General features: G+C 47.2%; 1 protein-coding gene across 1 annotated transcript; it reads right to left on the reverse strand.

The window, feature by feature from the left end:
* Window positions 1–11,085: 11,085 nt before the first annotated feature.
* On the reverse strand, window positions 11,086–15,637 carry LOC105923199 (E3 ubiquitin-protein ligase TRIM41). Its single transcript, XM_036146922.1, has 6 exons — window positions 15,059–15,637; window positions 14,856–14,951; window positions 14,548–14,781; window positions 12,410–12,557; window positions 12,296–12,322; window positions 11,086–12,216 (listed from the first exon to the last, which is right to left on the reverse strand). The coding sequence occupies exons 1-6, from the start codon at window positions 15,635–15,637 to the stop codon at window positions 11,633–11,635; spliced, it is 1,668 nt and encodes a 555-aa protein (XP_036002815.1). The 3' UTR covers window positions 11,086–11,632.
* Between the last annotated feature and the right edge of the window lie 212 nt (window positions 15,638–15,849).

A 15,849-nucleotide genomic window follows, 5' to 3' on the forward strand; every position in this document is an offset into this window, starting at 1 on the left:
GTTTGACAGTCAATCTACAGTATATTTCTTTCATTGTAGTCCTGATTAAGTAAAGCCTTTAAGCTAGTTTAAAGCGACATATCGCCACCCACCATATAGAATCAAGAATCTTTGTTGTCATTGTTGTAGCCGTAATTCATACATAACAGACACAAAACATGACATAACTTTCAAGTTGAATGCACTGACAACAGTTCCTGAGAAGTTAGGAGTATGCAAATAGTCCTTAGCATCTTATAAGATTTAAATATTTGAGCATAGAAATACAGCAGCTACTATACAGATGACGTAAATTTCTGAGTGATTGCATGAATGTATCAGACAAAACATTGTCCGGGAAGGTGAAACGTGGACAAATAGTCATTAGCAAAACTTTTTATGTTAAATTTAATTGTTGCTGAAGTCAAGACAGGTAGAAATCCGCAGCATCTTGGTGTCAGCCTACAGCACTGTGATTCCAGCCTGCAGCTTTGAGGGTTTCTGCCCCGATGGCCTCCAGACCACCACCAAACCTTAATGAGAATTGTAGAAAATCATGCACCAATTAAAAAGTTTACTGTTCGAAATGTTAACACCCCATGGTTGGATCAAGAATTAAAAGATCTTATGAAAGAGAGAGAGCTAGCCAAAAAAGCAGCAATTATATCTAAATTTAAATCGGACTGGCAAGTGTATTGTAAACTTAGAAATTTTGTAACTAAGGTAAATAAAAAGAAAAAGAAATTGTACAATATTAAAAACATTCTAGCAATAAAACATGATAGTAAACAATTATGGAATACACTGAATAATATATTAAGAGGAAATAGTAAATCAATTCCAGCTTATTTAGAACATGAAGGTGAATTTTTTACTAGACCAAGTGATATAGCAAATCTTCTTAATAATTATTTCATGAACAAAATAAACAAACTAAAAGATACCACACAGCCATACAAGACAGAGTTATCAAATACACTAATAAATAAGATGATGAAAGACAAAACCTGTAGCTTTAAATTCAAGAGTGTAAGTGTTTCTAAAGTGGAATTACTTCTGATGAATTGTAAAAAAAAAAAAAACACCTGGTGTAGACTACCTTGATCATACATTGCTTAAACCAATAGTTGCTATTATTGCTCCTATTATTGCTCATATAATTAATTTGTGTTTCATGCACAATATATGTTTGCAAGAATGGAAAATATGTAAAGTAGTGCCAATCCCTAAAAATAAGAAAATGCCCTTTTCTGGATCAAACAGTAGACCAATAAGTTTATTACCAATTCTTGGTAAAATAAAGGAAAGAATTGTTTATGAACAGATTCAATCTTATTTTAAGAATAATGATTTGATTACAAAGTTTCAGCATGCATATAGAGAAAAACACTCAACAGCCACTGCCCTGACTCAGATGGTTGATGACTGGTTCAAGGATATGGAGGAGAGAAAAATAATAGGTGTTGTAATGCTTGATTTCACTGCAGCATTTGATATCATTGACCACAAATTACTGTTAAAAAAACTGGAGTATTATGGCTTTTCACAAACTGCATTATTATGGATGAAAAGTTATTTGTCGGATAGAAGACAACTAATTTATTTTAATGGCAGTTTTTCAAATGTAAGGGCTGTGGAACACGGGGTGCCTCAAGGAAGTTGTCTTGGGCCGCTCCTGTACACAATCTTTACAAATGATCTTCCATCTGTTTTAGAAAAGGCAAGCATCTCAATGTTTTTGATGATTCCACTATATATTTAGCAGAAACTAATATTAGTGAGTTAAATACAAAACTACAAAGAGAGCTACAGTTAGTGGTGGACTGGATAAGGAGTAACAAATTGGTTCTCAATGTATCTAAAACTACCTGTTTAGTGGTTGGAACTCCTTTTTCTTTACTTTCCAAACCGAAACTTGAACTCACCATAGAGCAAAATTCTGTGGATCAAAAACAAGAAGCTAAACTGTTGGGAGTGATAATTGATAATAGATTGTGTTGGGATAGACATGTTCAGAACTTGTTAACTAAAATGGGTAATAGTTTATCGGTCATTAAAAGGTGTTCAAAATACTTTACACCGCAGGTTGTTACACAAGTACTTGATGCTTTGTTTTTTTCACATCTTGATTATTGCTCAGTGGTTTGGTCAAATACTTCATCAATTAATATAAAAAAACTACAAGTAATTCAGAATAAAGCTGCACGTGTTGCCCTTTCATGTGGGTTTAGATCAAATGTGGACAAAATGCATGATAGTCTTTTATGGTTAAAAATTAAAAACAGATTGGTGTATTCAGTAATGGTATTTCTATATAATGTTATAACAAATAAAACGCCTTTCATTTTATATACAAAACTATCCTTTAGTACTGATACACATTATTATCCAACAAGACATGCAGTAGGAGGTAGTTTTATTTTACCTAGAGTTAAAACAAAATCAATTCAACGTTCAGTTAGGTACAGGGCAATGTGTGAATGGAATTCACTCCCAAAGACTATTGTACAACAAAACACTCTCTATGGTTTCAAAACTGCACTTAAGAAATATTACCTTCAAAGAAATTTGGATAGTTAATGTAAATTTTATTAAGGAGATATTGTGTAGGGTTCTTGTTAGCTAGTTCTTTGATATAGATCTATCTGGAGTAGCAAAATTTTATGTTAATTATGTTTATTTATTTATGTTACTTTTTAATGATAAAAGCTGTTAAATGTAAATATGTATTACATTTTGTGTAAATGTCTTGTATGTGTAGTGTGTAATGTGATGTAATACATTGTATTGTCACGTGGAAGACTGAAGGACCCCAGGAAGAATAGCTTTTAGCTGATGCTGAAGCTAATGGGGATCCTAATAAAACAAACAAACAAACCACACAGATGCCCTCCTGTACTCCTTGCTTCATTGGGATGACCTCAAGGTTGCCTTCTTGGACGCCTTGACTCGTTGGGACGACCTCACCCCACCCTCCTGAAATCTCTACCTTTCATCTGTCTGCTTGATTAGCAACTGACTCAGCTTATTTCTCCAATTGTGCGACAATAAAGAATAATCTATTAAGGCATTTCTTTTTTAGATATGTATCCTTATATCAGCTCACAGTTCTCCCAGGAGGAAAAAGTGAAAAGTAATCTGCCATGAGTCACTGCTAAATGCAGACTGTCCTTTTAGAAACAACAGAACCACCTGCTAACATTTTTCCACTTCACTGGATATGTATCACAGTTCAGTTCAAAGCACATACTGTATTAGGGTCTTTAGGCTTTTTTTTTTTACTAAGCACAGGTGGGTAGTCCAGCTTCACACTGCTTGGTGGCAAAGCATGGGGTGTGAATGCAGGTTATATGGCGTGCAATTTAACTATAAAAACGAAATAGCAGTGAAAGAGCAGTTTTCATACTCTATGTAGAATCAAACTGTAATGATCAGAAAGGAGGACCCAGAAGACAACGAGACAGGTCAGTGGCGTTCGAAGGCAGATTTATTTAGAGAGCGGGAGGGAGCGGCTCAGGTGGTTCGGCAGGCAACGTCAAACCCGGAACTCCTGGTTGTGAGGACAGCAGGTTAGCGGATTCGGGGCAAACTGAGAGTCCAAATGGAGCGAAGTAATGAGGGGCACTAACCTGCAAGACCTTGGGTCGGAGAGGCGCCGTCCGCAGAGCCGAGGGGGGAAACGTCCGGCTGAAGCGATGTGGTCCTGGGGGCTTTCAGGGGCGTGATCCGGGAAACGGTCCGAGGTCAGAATCCAGAGAGCAATCCTTGGGGGTTATCCTTACGAGAGGTCGGGGGCCGGTCCAAATCTGTGCAGCAGTAAGGGCTCAGGCGTTACAGTGTTAGTCTGGTGCAGTACTCACAAGAGGAGCGGGGTCCGGTTCACAGGTAGTCCATCCAATAGATCAGTCCAAAAGGGTCAGGCGGGGCTCGGAGTCGGGAGACAGATCGGGTCGATTTCTCAGGAAGACAGGCAGAGGCAGAAAAAGGGACAGGCAGGGTCGGGAACAGATAACAGACAGGTCGGATACGGGCAAATAGTCAGGTTAACGCTGGAATACTCTTACCGTAAGGGCTCAAGATACTCTGGCACTGGCATTAGGTCCCAATGAGAGTAAATTGAGGGGTGGGTCTTGAAGGAGCAGGCGTGCAGATCAGGTAGTCAGAGCCGAGATCATTACACAAACAAGATAAATGGTTACATTTTCCTGTCAACAACAGTGGTGAGATCTGTAATACCTTTACAATTTTATAAATGATACAATAAAAGATAATGCTGATTTACAGGTCACTTAAATCAGATGATTGTGTAAAATTATCTAGAACGTTGTTGCTTGCTAAGGATGTAATGATCCCATTGGTGTCAGGTGAGTTTGTCCAAGAAGGCATTTAAAAGTTAGGACACTGGCCCTAGAGACCTGAGTATGGAGTTTGAGACTCCTGGTTGCTCTCACTGTTACGAACGTGAATCAGGCAAACCCAGTATTCAAACCAAACAAGTAAGGTGAAGGCAAAAAACAGGATTTAATAATAAAACAGGGACAGGCAAGGCTCAATGGTCAAAATGGCAGTCCAAAATCCGGTACACAAAAGGCAGTCCAAAATAGGCAGAGGTACAAACAGGGCAAAGCAAGCTCGGATAACCATGGGACAGAATCAGGTCGGTAAACCGGTAAATCAGTCAGACAGGGCAGGAAAAACAGATCAGGGAACAGGCTGGCTCAGAATCAAAAAGGCTCTCAGGTTAGCATCAACAGGTCAATCAAGAAAGGAACGCTGGAAACAAAACTCACCGTGGGCTCGTTAATGATCTGGCGGAGAACTAAAGACTGAGGCAGAACTATATAGTGAAGTGCACAGGTGAAATGGAGTGAAAACTAATTACCGGGAAACAGTAAATGTCAAAATACAAACTAAAACAAAGCAAGACGAATCAAGTTCTCAGGCGGGCGTCCAGGAGGACGGCCCCGACGAGTCAGGTTCTCCGGCGGACGTCCCGAAGGACGACCCAGGCGTGTCAGGTTCTCCGGCGGGCGTCCAGGAGGACGACCCAGGCGTGTCAGGTTCTCCGGCGGGCGTCCAGGAGAACGACCCAGGCGTGTCAGGTTCTCCGGCGGGCGTCCAGGAGGAGAGCCTCGGCGTGTCAGGTTCTCCGGCGGGCGTCCCGAAGGACGGCCTCGGCGTGTCAGGTTCTCCGGCGGGCGTCCCGAAGGACGTCCTAGGCGTGTCAGGTTCTCCGGCGGACGTCCTAGGCGTGTCAGGTTCTCCGGCGGACGTCCTAGGCGTGTCAGGTTCTCCGGCGGACGTCCTAGGCGTGTCAGGTTCTCCGGCGGACGTCCTAGGCGTGTCAGGTTCTCCGGCGGACGACCTAGGCGTGTCAGGTTCTCCGGCGGACGACCTAGGCGTGTCAGGTTCTCCGGCGGACGTCCCGGCGGACGACCCCTGTGAGACAGGTAATCCGGCGGGTGTCCTGTAGGACGGCCCCGGTTAGCAAAGATGTCCGGCGGCCGGTGGCAGAGCAGGTCTCTCATAGGCCGGCGGCGGAGCAGGTCTCTCGGAGACCGGCGGCAGAGCAGCAACCTCGGGGACCGTCGGCAGAACAGGACCCTCAGGAACCGACGCCTGGAGAGAGAGAGAACAGAACCTGGCGCCGGACTAAAGGCTGGAGACAGCGCCGGACTAAGAGCTAGAAGAGACGCCTGGCTAAAGAGTTCAGGAGGCGCCTGGCCAAAGAGTTCAGGAGGCGCCTGGCTACAGAGTTCAGGAGGCGCCTGGCTACAGAGTTCAGGAGGCGCCTGGCTACAGAGTTCAGGAGGAGCCTGGCTACAGGCTTCAGGTTCAGACGTCCCCTGGCTACAGGCTTCAGGTTCAGACGTCCCCTGGCTACAGGCTTCAGGTTCAGACGGCCCCTGGCTACAGGCTTCAGGTTCAGACGGCCCCTGGCTACAGGCTTCAGGTTCAGACGGCCCCTGGCTACAGGCTTCAGGTTCAGACGGCCCCTGGCTACAGGCTTCAGGTTCAGACGGCCCCTGGCTACAGGCTTCAGCTTCAGGAGGCCCAGGGCTACAGACTTCAGATGCTCCCAGACCCTTTAACACCCAGAACCTCAGCAGTAACCCCTCCAGAGCATCCGACAAAGAGAGCCTGGTCAGCCACTTGGGAAATTGGCTGTCTAGCCAAAGGTGAGGGGGTAAGAGCTTCAGAAGAGGTCCAGGGACCTCTAAGTCTCCATGGGGCTCTGGGTGCTTGTCTTCTCGACGAGACCCCCGACGCTTGTCGTCTGGACGAGACCCCCGACGGAGCTTGTCGTTTGGACGAGGGCCACGATGCCGCTTGTCGTCTGGGCGAGGACCAAGACGCCGCTTGTCGTCTGGGCGAGGACCACGACGCCGCTTGTCGTCTGGGCGAGGACCACGACGCCCAGTGTCCCGATGAGCCCCAGAGTTGCGGCCTGAAAGAGGGCTCGTCTGAACCCCCTCTTCGTGGACCAGTGGTAGACCCTCCTGGGTTCCCACGTCGCAGACTGGCGGCAGACCCTCCTGGGTTCCCACGTCGCAGACTGGCGGCGGGCCCTCCTGGGTTCCCACGTCGCAGACTGGCGGCGGACCCTCCTGGGTTCCCACGTCGCAAACTGGGGGCGGAACCTCCTGGGTTGCAGCGTCTTGGGCCGACTGCGGACCCTCCTGGGTTGCAGCGTCTTGGGCCGGCTGCGGACCCTCCTGGGTTGCAGCGTCTTGGGCCGGCTGCGGACCCTCCTGGGTTGCAGCGTCTTGGGCCGGCTGCGGACCCTCCTGGGTTGCAGCGTCTTGGGCCGACTGCGGACCCTCCTGGGTTGCAGCGTCTTGGGCCGGCTGCGGACCCTCCTGGGTTGCAGCGTCTTGGGTTCAAATGTCAAAATACAAACTAAAACAAAGCAAGACGAATCAAGTTCTCAGGCGGGCGTCCAGGAGGACGGCCCCGACGAGTCAGGTTCTCCGGCGGACGTCCCGAAGGACGACCCAGGCGTGTCAGGTTCTCCGGCGGGCGTCCAGGAGGACGACCCAGGCGTGTCAGGTTCTCCGGCGGGCGTCCAGGAGGACGACCCAGGCGTGTCAGGTTCTCCGGCGGGCGTCCAGGAGAACGACCCAGGCGTGTCAGGTTCTCCGGCGGGCGTCCAGGAGGAGAGCCTCGGCGTGTCAGGTTCTCCGGCGGGCGTCCCGAAGGACGGCCTCGGCGTGTCAGGTTCTCCGGCGGACGTCCTAGGCGTGTCAGGTTCTCCGGCGGACGTCCTAGGCGTGTCAGGTTCTCCGGCGGACGTCCTAGGCGTGTCAGGTTCTCCGGCGGACGTCCTAGGCGTGTCAGGTTCTCCGGCGGACGACCTAGGCGTGTCAGGTTCTCCGGCGGACGACCTAGGCGTGTCAGGTTCTCCGGCGGACGTCCCGGCGGACGACCCCTGTGAGACAGGTAATCCGGCGGGTGTCCTGTAGGACGGCCCCGGTTAGCAAAGATGTCCGGCGGCCGGTGGCAGAGCAGGTCTCTCATAGGCCGGCGGCGGAGCAGGTCTCTCATAGGCCGGCGGCGGAGCAGGTCTCTCGGAGACCGGCGGCAGAGCAGCAACCTCGGGGACCGTCGGCAGAACAGGACCCTCAGGAACCGACGCCTGGAGAGAGAGAGAACAGAACCTGGCGCCGGACTAAAGGCTGGAGACAGCGCCGGACTAAGAGCTAGAAGAGACGCCTGGCTAAAGAGTTCAGGAGGCGCCTGGCCAAAGAGTTCAGGAGGCGCCTGGCTACAGAGTTCAGGAGGCACCTGGCTACAGAGTTCAGGAGGAGCCTGGCTACAGGCTTCAGGTTCAGACGTCCCCTGGCTAGACGTCCCCTCCAGAGCATCCGACAAAGAGAGCCTGGTCAGCCACTTGGGAAATTGGCTGTCTAGCCAAAGGTGAGGGGGTAAGAGCTTCAGAAGAGGTCCAGGGACCTCTAAGTCTCCATGGGGCTCTGGGTGCTTGTCTTCTCGACGAGACCCCCGACGCTTGTCGTCTGGACGAGACCCCCGACGGAGCTTGTCGTTTGGACGAGGGCCACGATGCCGCTTGTCGTCTGGGCGAGGACCACGACGCCGCTTGTCGTCTGGGCGAGGACCACGACGCCGCTTGTCGTCTGGGCGAGGACCACGACGCCCAGTGTCCCGATGAGCCCCAGAGTTGCGGCCTGAAAGAGGGCTCGTCTGAACCCCCTCTTCGTGGACCAGTGGTAGACCCTCCTGGGTTCCCACGTCGCAGACTGGCGGCAGACCCTCCTGGGTTCCCACGTCGCAGACTGGCGGCGGGCCCTCCTGGGTTCCCACGTCGCAGACTGGCGGCGGACCCTCCTGGGTTCCCACGTCGCAAACTGGGGGCGGAACCTCCTGGGTTGCAGCGTCTTGGGCCGACTGCGGACCCTCCTGGGTTGCAGCGTCTTGGGCCGGCTGCGGACCCTCCTGGGTTGCAGCGTCTTGGGCCGGCTGCGGACCCTCCTGGGTTGCAGCGTCTTGGGCCGGCTGCGGACCCTCCTGGGTTGCAGCGTCTTGGGCCGACTGCGGACCCTCCTGGGTTGCAGCGTCTTGGGCCGGCTGCGGACCCTCCTGGGTTGCAGCGTCTTGGGCCGGCTGCGGACCCTCCTGGGTTGCAGCGTCTTGGGCCGGCTGCGCAGACAGTGCTGCTTTATAGCTGCCGGAAGCCGGCACTGGAGCTGAGGTAGGGGGCGGGTCCTCTGGGACAGGTGCAGGTGCCGAGGCGTCGGCTGGACCCTTGGGGACAGGATTGAGTCCACTATAGAAACCCTGGAGAGCCGCTCTATAGTGCCCCTCGACCTCCTTTAATTTAGCCTCCAGCTCCTCTGAATACTGGCTGAAAAGAGCCTCCCTAAGGTCTTTAATAATAGGGGCAAAAGCTCTTATCTGGTCCTCCAGAGCCAGATCCTCAGCATCACGGGCGCCACCAGGAGGCGCTGTGGGCTGCTCAGCTCTGGGGAGCACCGGACTCCGATCCACTGGGCAGGAAGTGGTAACGGACGGGCGCGGTACTGACTCGCCTGTCGGCCGAACAGAACGGGTGAGGGAGCGACCCACAGGTTTCCGTCCCCTCCTCCGACGGCGGGACGGCAGGACTTGCTGGAGGTTTAATTCTATCGGTAGAGCCGGGATCGGCGGAGCCCACAGCGTTCCCTGCATCTCCTCCTCTGGAGGGAGAGAGAGAAAAAGATCCGGGCGAAGATCCCGCACCACCTCTGCTTCGACCTCCATAAACAAAGTTGGGTCTGGATAAAACCCATGGGCAGAGCCGACAGCGGTGTCGCTGGGTGAGTGATCCCTTCTATTCTGAGCAGAACCTGAATTTGTTAAAAACAGCCCTCCCAATCGTAAGCTCCGAGCAGGCAGCGAGTTACTGCTGCTGCGGCTACTGGAGAGATGGCGTCTGGGACCGACACCAGGGGGACAGAACGCCAATCTGGAACCCTCCAAAGCCATAGTTGTGGAGGGGGAAAAAAAAAAGGGCAAAAAAAAAAATTTAAGGGGAGAAAAAAAAACCTCTACAAGCTTGTTTGGCGATAGGTTTTAGGGTGGCCAGATCATTCTGTTACGAACGTGAATCAGGCAAACCCAGTATTCAAACCAAACAAGTGAGGTGAAGGCAAAAAACAGGATTTAATAATAAAACAGGGACAGGCAAGGCTCAATGGTCAAAATGGCAGTCCAAAATCCGGTACACAAAAGGCAGTCCAAAATAGGCAGAGGTACAAACAGGGCAAAGCAAGCTCGGATAACCATGGGACAGAATCAGGTCGGTAAACCGGTAAATCAGTCAGACAGGGCAGGAAAAACTGATCAGGGAACAGGCTGGCTCAGAATCAAAAAGGCTCTCAGGTTAGCATCAACAGGTCAATCAAGAAAGGAACGCTGGAAACAAAACTCACCGTGGGCTCGTTAATGATCTGGCGGAGAACTAAAGACTGAGGCAGAACTATATAGTGAAGTGCACAGGTGAAATGGAGTGAAAACTAATTACCGGGAAACAGCTGGAACTAATCAGAGGCAGGGAAGTGACTGACAGTGAACTGAACTGATAGGTTGGTGACTGCTGACAGGGGAGTGAGCTGGCAGGTGAACAGAAAAAGCTTACAGAACCCTAACAGATAGTATAACACAAAGAACAAAATCAAACCACAACAAAACTCAAACTATTCCATGATTCAAAACTAAGACAGAACCTAAAATCATGACACTCACAGAAGAGCTCCAGCAGATGTGTGTCCTACAGACACATCCTATCCTCCTATCATCCACCTGTCCTGTCCATTTGGCTCCATCATCTTGTGTTTGGTAAAACCTCCCCTCAGGATGGAGATGGGGGATAAAATGGCAGAGATGCCAGGTAGTTTTGAGGATTTAAAGGGGATGCAGTTCAAAGCAATAGTGAAGGTGGAGCTGTGGTGCTTCAAATGAAATGTGGGATGGTGATGAATGAAAGGTTTTGGGTTCCGTCTAACCTCCATGAGCATCTGCATCTGAGCTCTTCCCCCAGCACCTATTTCAGCAATACATGTTTTCAATCGGTTTGTACAAGAAAACAACAATCTCCTCTTGGAGACAAAAAATCATGGTGGCAAAAAAAAAAAAAAAAGAATATTAGCCTGGGGAATTCCAGGGAATATCAATATGCAAGGCACTGCATTGTCTTCTTGGGGTTATGGTTAAGGTGCTGCAGCCTCCGGATCCCCGTAAAATGCACTTTATTAGTTTAAAAATGACTGCAAAAAAATATTTCCAACAAGCACTGGTTCGCTTTAAAACAACAACCATTAATTATGAAGAAAGATACATTGCCTTAGAAAGCTGTGTATCAAACTTGAGTGAGCTGTAACGTATTTATGCCATCAATGCACAGCTGGACCCAACACAGACAAGAGAAGAGCTTGTAATGGGAAGCCACATCGTTTATTTCTTACAAAAACATCACTACAGTAGACAAAAGACTGCAAACGGATCCATTGTTTGATCAACACTGTTGAAGCGCACAGTTAGGTTCAGAGAAAAGGAAATATTAAGATGAATAAAAATGTTTGCTCTGTGTGTCCTTGCACATGCTCAGAGAAGTCAAAGTGTCCATTTTTTTCTTTATTTTGGCTATTCCCTTTAAATCATGCAATATTCACAGAATTACTATGAAATACAACAATAAATATCCCACCAAAAATACGATAAAAGAAGAAAAAAGCAAGAACAAGAATGAATTCCCTTTTCGGAAGTTATTCTGTTTACACATGTGCAGAAGAGCCGACATTACGGATCCTGCTTCCGGTACAGATCGGGTACTGACAGACCCTCCGATACAGGGTTGATGTCATTCGCTGACCATCCTCTGTTTTGCAGATTCCACCTTCAGTATATTCAGCCCCTCATCTCCCGCTGTGTGAAGCCTGCTGTGAATGCAGTCTGTCTCCTGCTAACCCTGGACTCTATCCTGCCTGTACCATGTTTTTGTTTGTTTATTTCAATCTTTTCAACAAAAAGTCCAACACCAACACCTGAATTACAGAAATTTACAGGTTGGAATGTAATAAAAACAGGTACAGACCTGTGCGGGACGAATACTTTTGCAAGGTACTGCAATTGGTGTTCAACCCTACGAGAATTTATTCTATTCATTCTTTGTTTTATCTTGATTTAGAGAGTGAATGAGAGTACGGTAGTATTCTGGATCATAAATCGTACGGATAATCAAGGGCTCAGACCTCTTTGCACCACTGTACAGATAAAAATATGGGAAGAGTTTTCCTGAAAAACGCTCTCTTTCAAAAGAATGAATATGCAACTTTTCGGCCACATCAAAGAATGATACTCGGCCTGCCTCGTAGTCTAAATACACTCCCAGATGCCTTGGCCTGGGATTGAGAAGGAGAACTTCTCGGGGTGAATCATTAACTTTGTAATCATAACCAGATTTTACTATAGAAAAGAATCCCCTGTCTTTTTTCACAAAATCATCTGACCTATCAACCGTTTCCAGGGCAACACCGATGTCCCAGTCGTTTCTCAGACCCACCTGGACCTCCCAGTAGTGCCGACCTGAGGTGAAGCCGTTTGTCCCAAAAACCATGGGTAAAACAAATCTTTTGCAAGATGGTGACTGTGACTTTGCAGCCTTCGAATACTTGAGACGTTTTCCAGATTCAGTTATAATGAGGCCGGTCCCAGCGGTGGATTCATCAAAAGTCACAGATTCTACAAAAAAAAATTTTATTTTCCAATAAATAACTATCATCTCTTATGAGTAACTGAAAAGTAACACAACAAAAAGTACCTTTGTAATCTTTCATTCTGGTCAATTCTAAATGGGGAAAAACAAAACAAAGTTAATAACTTTTGTCTCCAAAAGAAAGATTTATGGGTTAAGTCAAAACAACATCAATCTTACCAATGTTTGTCAGTGTTGTTCGTTTCGTTTGAAAACCTCTCAGAAGATTCTCCATGGCCCTCCTCGTTGTATGAATGTACAGGTCTGGGTAAACCTTGGTCCTGGACCAGTCCTTGGTCACTAACATGGTGTTCAGAGCCTGCAAAGTCTGGAAGCATTCATAGGGGCAAGCACAGTACATGTGGTGTGAGTGACTAAAAGACACAACAAGATGGATACAAGGCTGACACACATTCCTTTACTGACAGTTATAGGATAATTTCTCAAGCCCAGTAGACCTTCTTATCAGTGCTCTTTTTATGTTGCCTCGTGACTAAATATAAAATAAAATATGCAGAAGGGAACCTTTTGCCGTTCTTCTTAGCTGCCCATCGTGATGTGTTCTTTAAAGCCTATGTCCTTCATATAGATTACAAACGTGTAGGGTGAGTAGAAAAAAATAAGATGCAACAGAAGACAACCAGCAGTTGTGTGGTTTTAATGACACCTTCAGACTGCATTTGGAATGCGCTATGTTGTTAGGAACCAGCCAGAATTTTGATGGTCTGCCCAAAGTCTTTTAGAGACGTCTTTGAGAAAGTGATTTAAGATTGCAGAGTGATTTAGTGGGCTCCACACTTAGTGGAGACCTGAGATGTCCCGGGAGAGGGGGCAGTACAAACCCAACCTGACAAATAAACAAACAGAAAACTACATACACAGTCACATTCACTCATTCCCACCCTAGTGCCTCTACATGCAAAGACTCCTACAAAAAGAAAAAGGGGGCACTGTTTAACACTCTTTATTAATTCAAAAACAATATTGACACCATCAATTGAAAGTTCTAACTAACAGTCACTAACTCATAACTATCCTGACATCCCGTTGGCCAATAATGAGCATTACTTCCACAAACACAGCAACAGCCGCTGTGTGTTAAAGACTTTCACAGCTGGTCTGACATCATGGTAGCATCCTGGCATCCTCTGGCACTCTCATGGCATGTTCGTGACACCCAGTGTCCACGGACCTCCAAAGTGTGCCAGCCTGTTTTCACGTGATGTTTTTATAGCACCACATTTGTTTTTCTTATCACGAGTCAATCAACTCACACAGTCACCTTGTAAGTTTTTTATTAAATTGTTTAAAAAAATATTAAATGATGTCAATTGAGCACATCATTAATCGAAAGTAAATATAGAACAGGCATTAAATAACTCCAGTGACAAACCGTTTGCCCATAAACAGCAATAGAAATGCGGCCTGCCGGCTTAGTGACACCTTGTGGCAGCAGAATGCCACTGCAGCTGCCACAAGGTGCCACAGGACCTGCCACTAGTGACGGCAGCTGGACTGCCAGCGTTGTGACACCTTGTGGCAAGCGGCTGGTGAAAGTTCCTCAAGCGTTTATTGGAAATAATATAAATAAAACATGTTTATTTGGAAGTAGTTATAGATTTACAGGCATCTATAAGAATTCATTTGCCTAAAAACAGCAACAGGAACGCAGCAACAGCAGTGGCACCTTCTTGGCAGTCGCATGCCAGTACAAGTGCCACCGGAATTGCCGCTATCAGCTGCCGCTGCCACAAGAAGAGCCACTGGCAGCCACCACTGCCGCAAATTGGCTGAGGCAGCGCTAGTCCTTGGGGCGTCTACGTATAATATGTATGTTGCTGCAATGTTAGTGACTTGATGTAAATATCTGTCCACTGTCTGACAGTGTGACACATAATCTCTACTCCTTATTTGCTCAGTTGGCTTGAAATTGGCTGAGCTTTCTAACATAGATAGCTTTTGATTTGACTGACTTGTGTTATATTGAGCAGAAGATCAGGACCTGTTGTTGAATTGGACCTGTTAATATGGTTGTATTCCTTTAAAGTGAGATATATTTATTGAACTGTATCATTAGAAATGAATGCAACCTGTTTTCTTGTAAGGTGTCATGAGAAAACATTTGTTGTGAGTTGGTGCTGTATAAGTAAACTGAATTGAATGGAGAGTTTTGTGGTCTAGAACTGAGCATTTAATGTAAGACCCCTTAATCCCTTTGATCCAGAAGCCTCCCATAAAATCTACAATCATGGTTTAGCAAAATATTCCTTTAGACTGACCTGTTACTAAAATATACGTAGCTTAATTGACTGACTAACCTGTAGAAGTTGAAGGTGGTCTTCTTTTTGAGAAAGCTCCTCTAGCTGTGAGTGTTTCCTCTGTAGAGCTGCAACCTCCTCTTCTAGCTCCTGAATCATCGCCTGGACCTTTTCCTGTGATTTCCTTAGTATTTGATCCATTTTTTCCTTCAGTTTGCTTTGCATCTCTTGTACTCTACCCATCAGATCACCGAACAGCTTCTCAGCGTTCTCTATTTCGTTATTAGCTTTCACCTATTTAAAGATACATTTGTTATTGACATAAATATGTGTCATTTTGCAAAAATAACGTTTAACCAAACACTCACTTTGCTGATTTCTGAGGATTTCTGAAATTCCTCCATCTTTTCTGTTCTATCATCAATCATCAGTTTGATCTTTGCCTGGGTGGACTCAATGTTTACCTAAAATGAGCAGTTACAAGACAATCAATGTGATCAAGCCACATTTCTCTTTTGAAGCTCAGTATTTTGACAGCATAGTGTCATCCGAGCGCACAAGATAGCCTCACTTTCTGCAGAGCCCCCTCCTCTTCCACAGGCACCGTCTCATGTTCTCTATGTTCTCCTTCGCAGCACAGCAGACAGATGCACACCTGTTCCCGCCTGCAGAAAAACTCCAGGATCCTTGCGTGCTTCTCACAAACCTTCTCCTCCAGGTTCTCCACGGGCTCCACCAGCTTGTGTCTCATCAGGGCAGGAACCCGCTGGTGGGGCTCCAGGTGTCCGTCGCAGTACGACGCCAGACACACCAGGCACGACTTGGACGCCTTGAATCTAACGTCTGTGCACACGTCACACTTCACCTGCCACGGAGCGTTGGTGCTTTCAAGTGCCTCGGTTTTCCTTCTCTTTATTTGGACTGACATTTCAGCTATGACTTCATTTGTGGAGACCTCTGGCTTCATGAGGAACCTTTTGTTACACTTTGGACACTGACAAAACTTGCTGTCGCTCCACTGCTGGCTGAGGCAGGACCCACAGAAGGTATGACCACAAGGTGTGGTGACCGGTTCAGTGAAGAGGTCCAGACAGATCAAACATCGGAAATGTTCCTCTGGTAATGGAGTGAGGACGCTGTAAGTTGACATTATGCAATCTCTGTTGAAGAGGAAAAAATTATTTATAGCCCACTTTGTCAGGGGTTGTGCATAATCTGTTGCATGATGACTAATAATATCTAACTGTAAGATATGTGGGAAAAAATGGACCATTCTAATTTAGAGCTCCTAAGTATTTCACAAAAAAATAAAACGTAAAACACAACAAGTAAATCAAAACATTGTGCTTACAATTGGTCTAG

Source organism: Fundulus heteroclitus, chromosome 14 (genome assembly GCF_011125445.2).
Source record: "Fundulus heteroclitus isolate FHET01 chromosome 14, MU-UCD_Fhet_4.1, whole genome shotgun sequence".
Lineage (NCBI taxonomy): Eukaryota > Metazoa > Chordata > Actinopteri > Cyprinodontiformes > Fundulidae > Fundulus > Fundulus heteroclitus.

What these genes read in the sequence shown, in the direction of transcription:
- LOC105923199 (XM_036146922.1), bottom strand. Translation starts at nt 15,637, where the DNA reads ATGTCAACTTACAGCGTCCTCACTCCATTACCAGAGGAACATTTCCGA. An exon ending in ACCACCTTCAACTTCTACAG is followed by an intron (nt 12,558 to 14,547) that starts GTTAGTCAGTCA and finishes GAATGCTTCCAG; the next exon opens with ACTTTGCAGGCTCTGAACAC. An exon ending in CAGAATGAAAGATTACAAAG is followed by an intron (nt 12,217 to 12,295) that starts GTACTTTTTGTT and finishes TTTTTTTTGTAG; the next exon opens with AATCTGTGACTTTTGATGAA.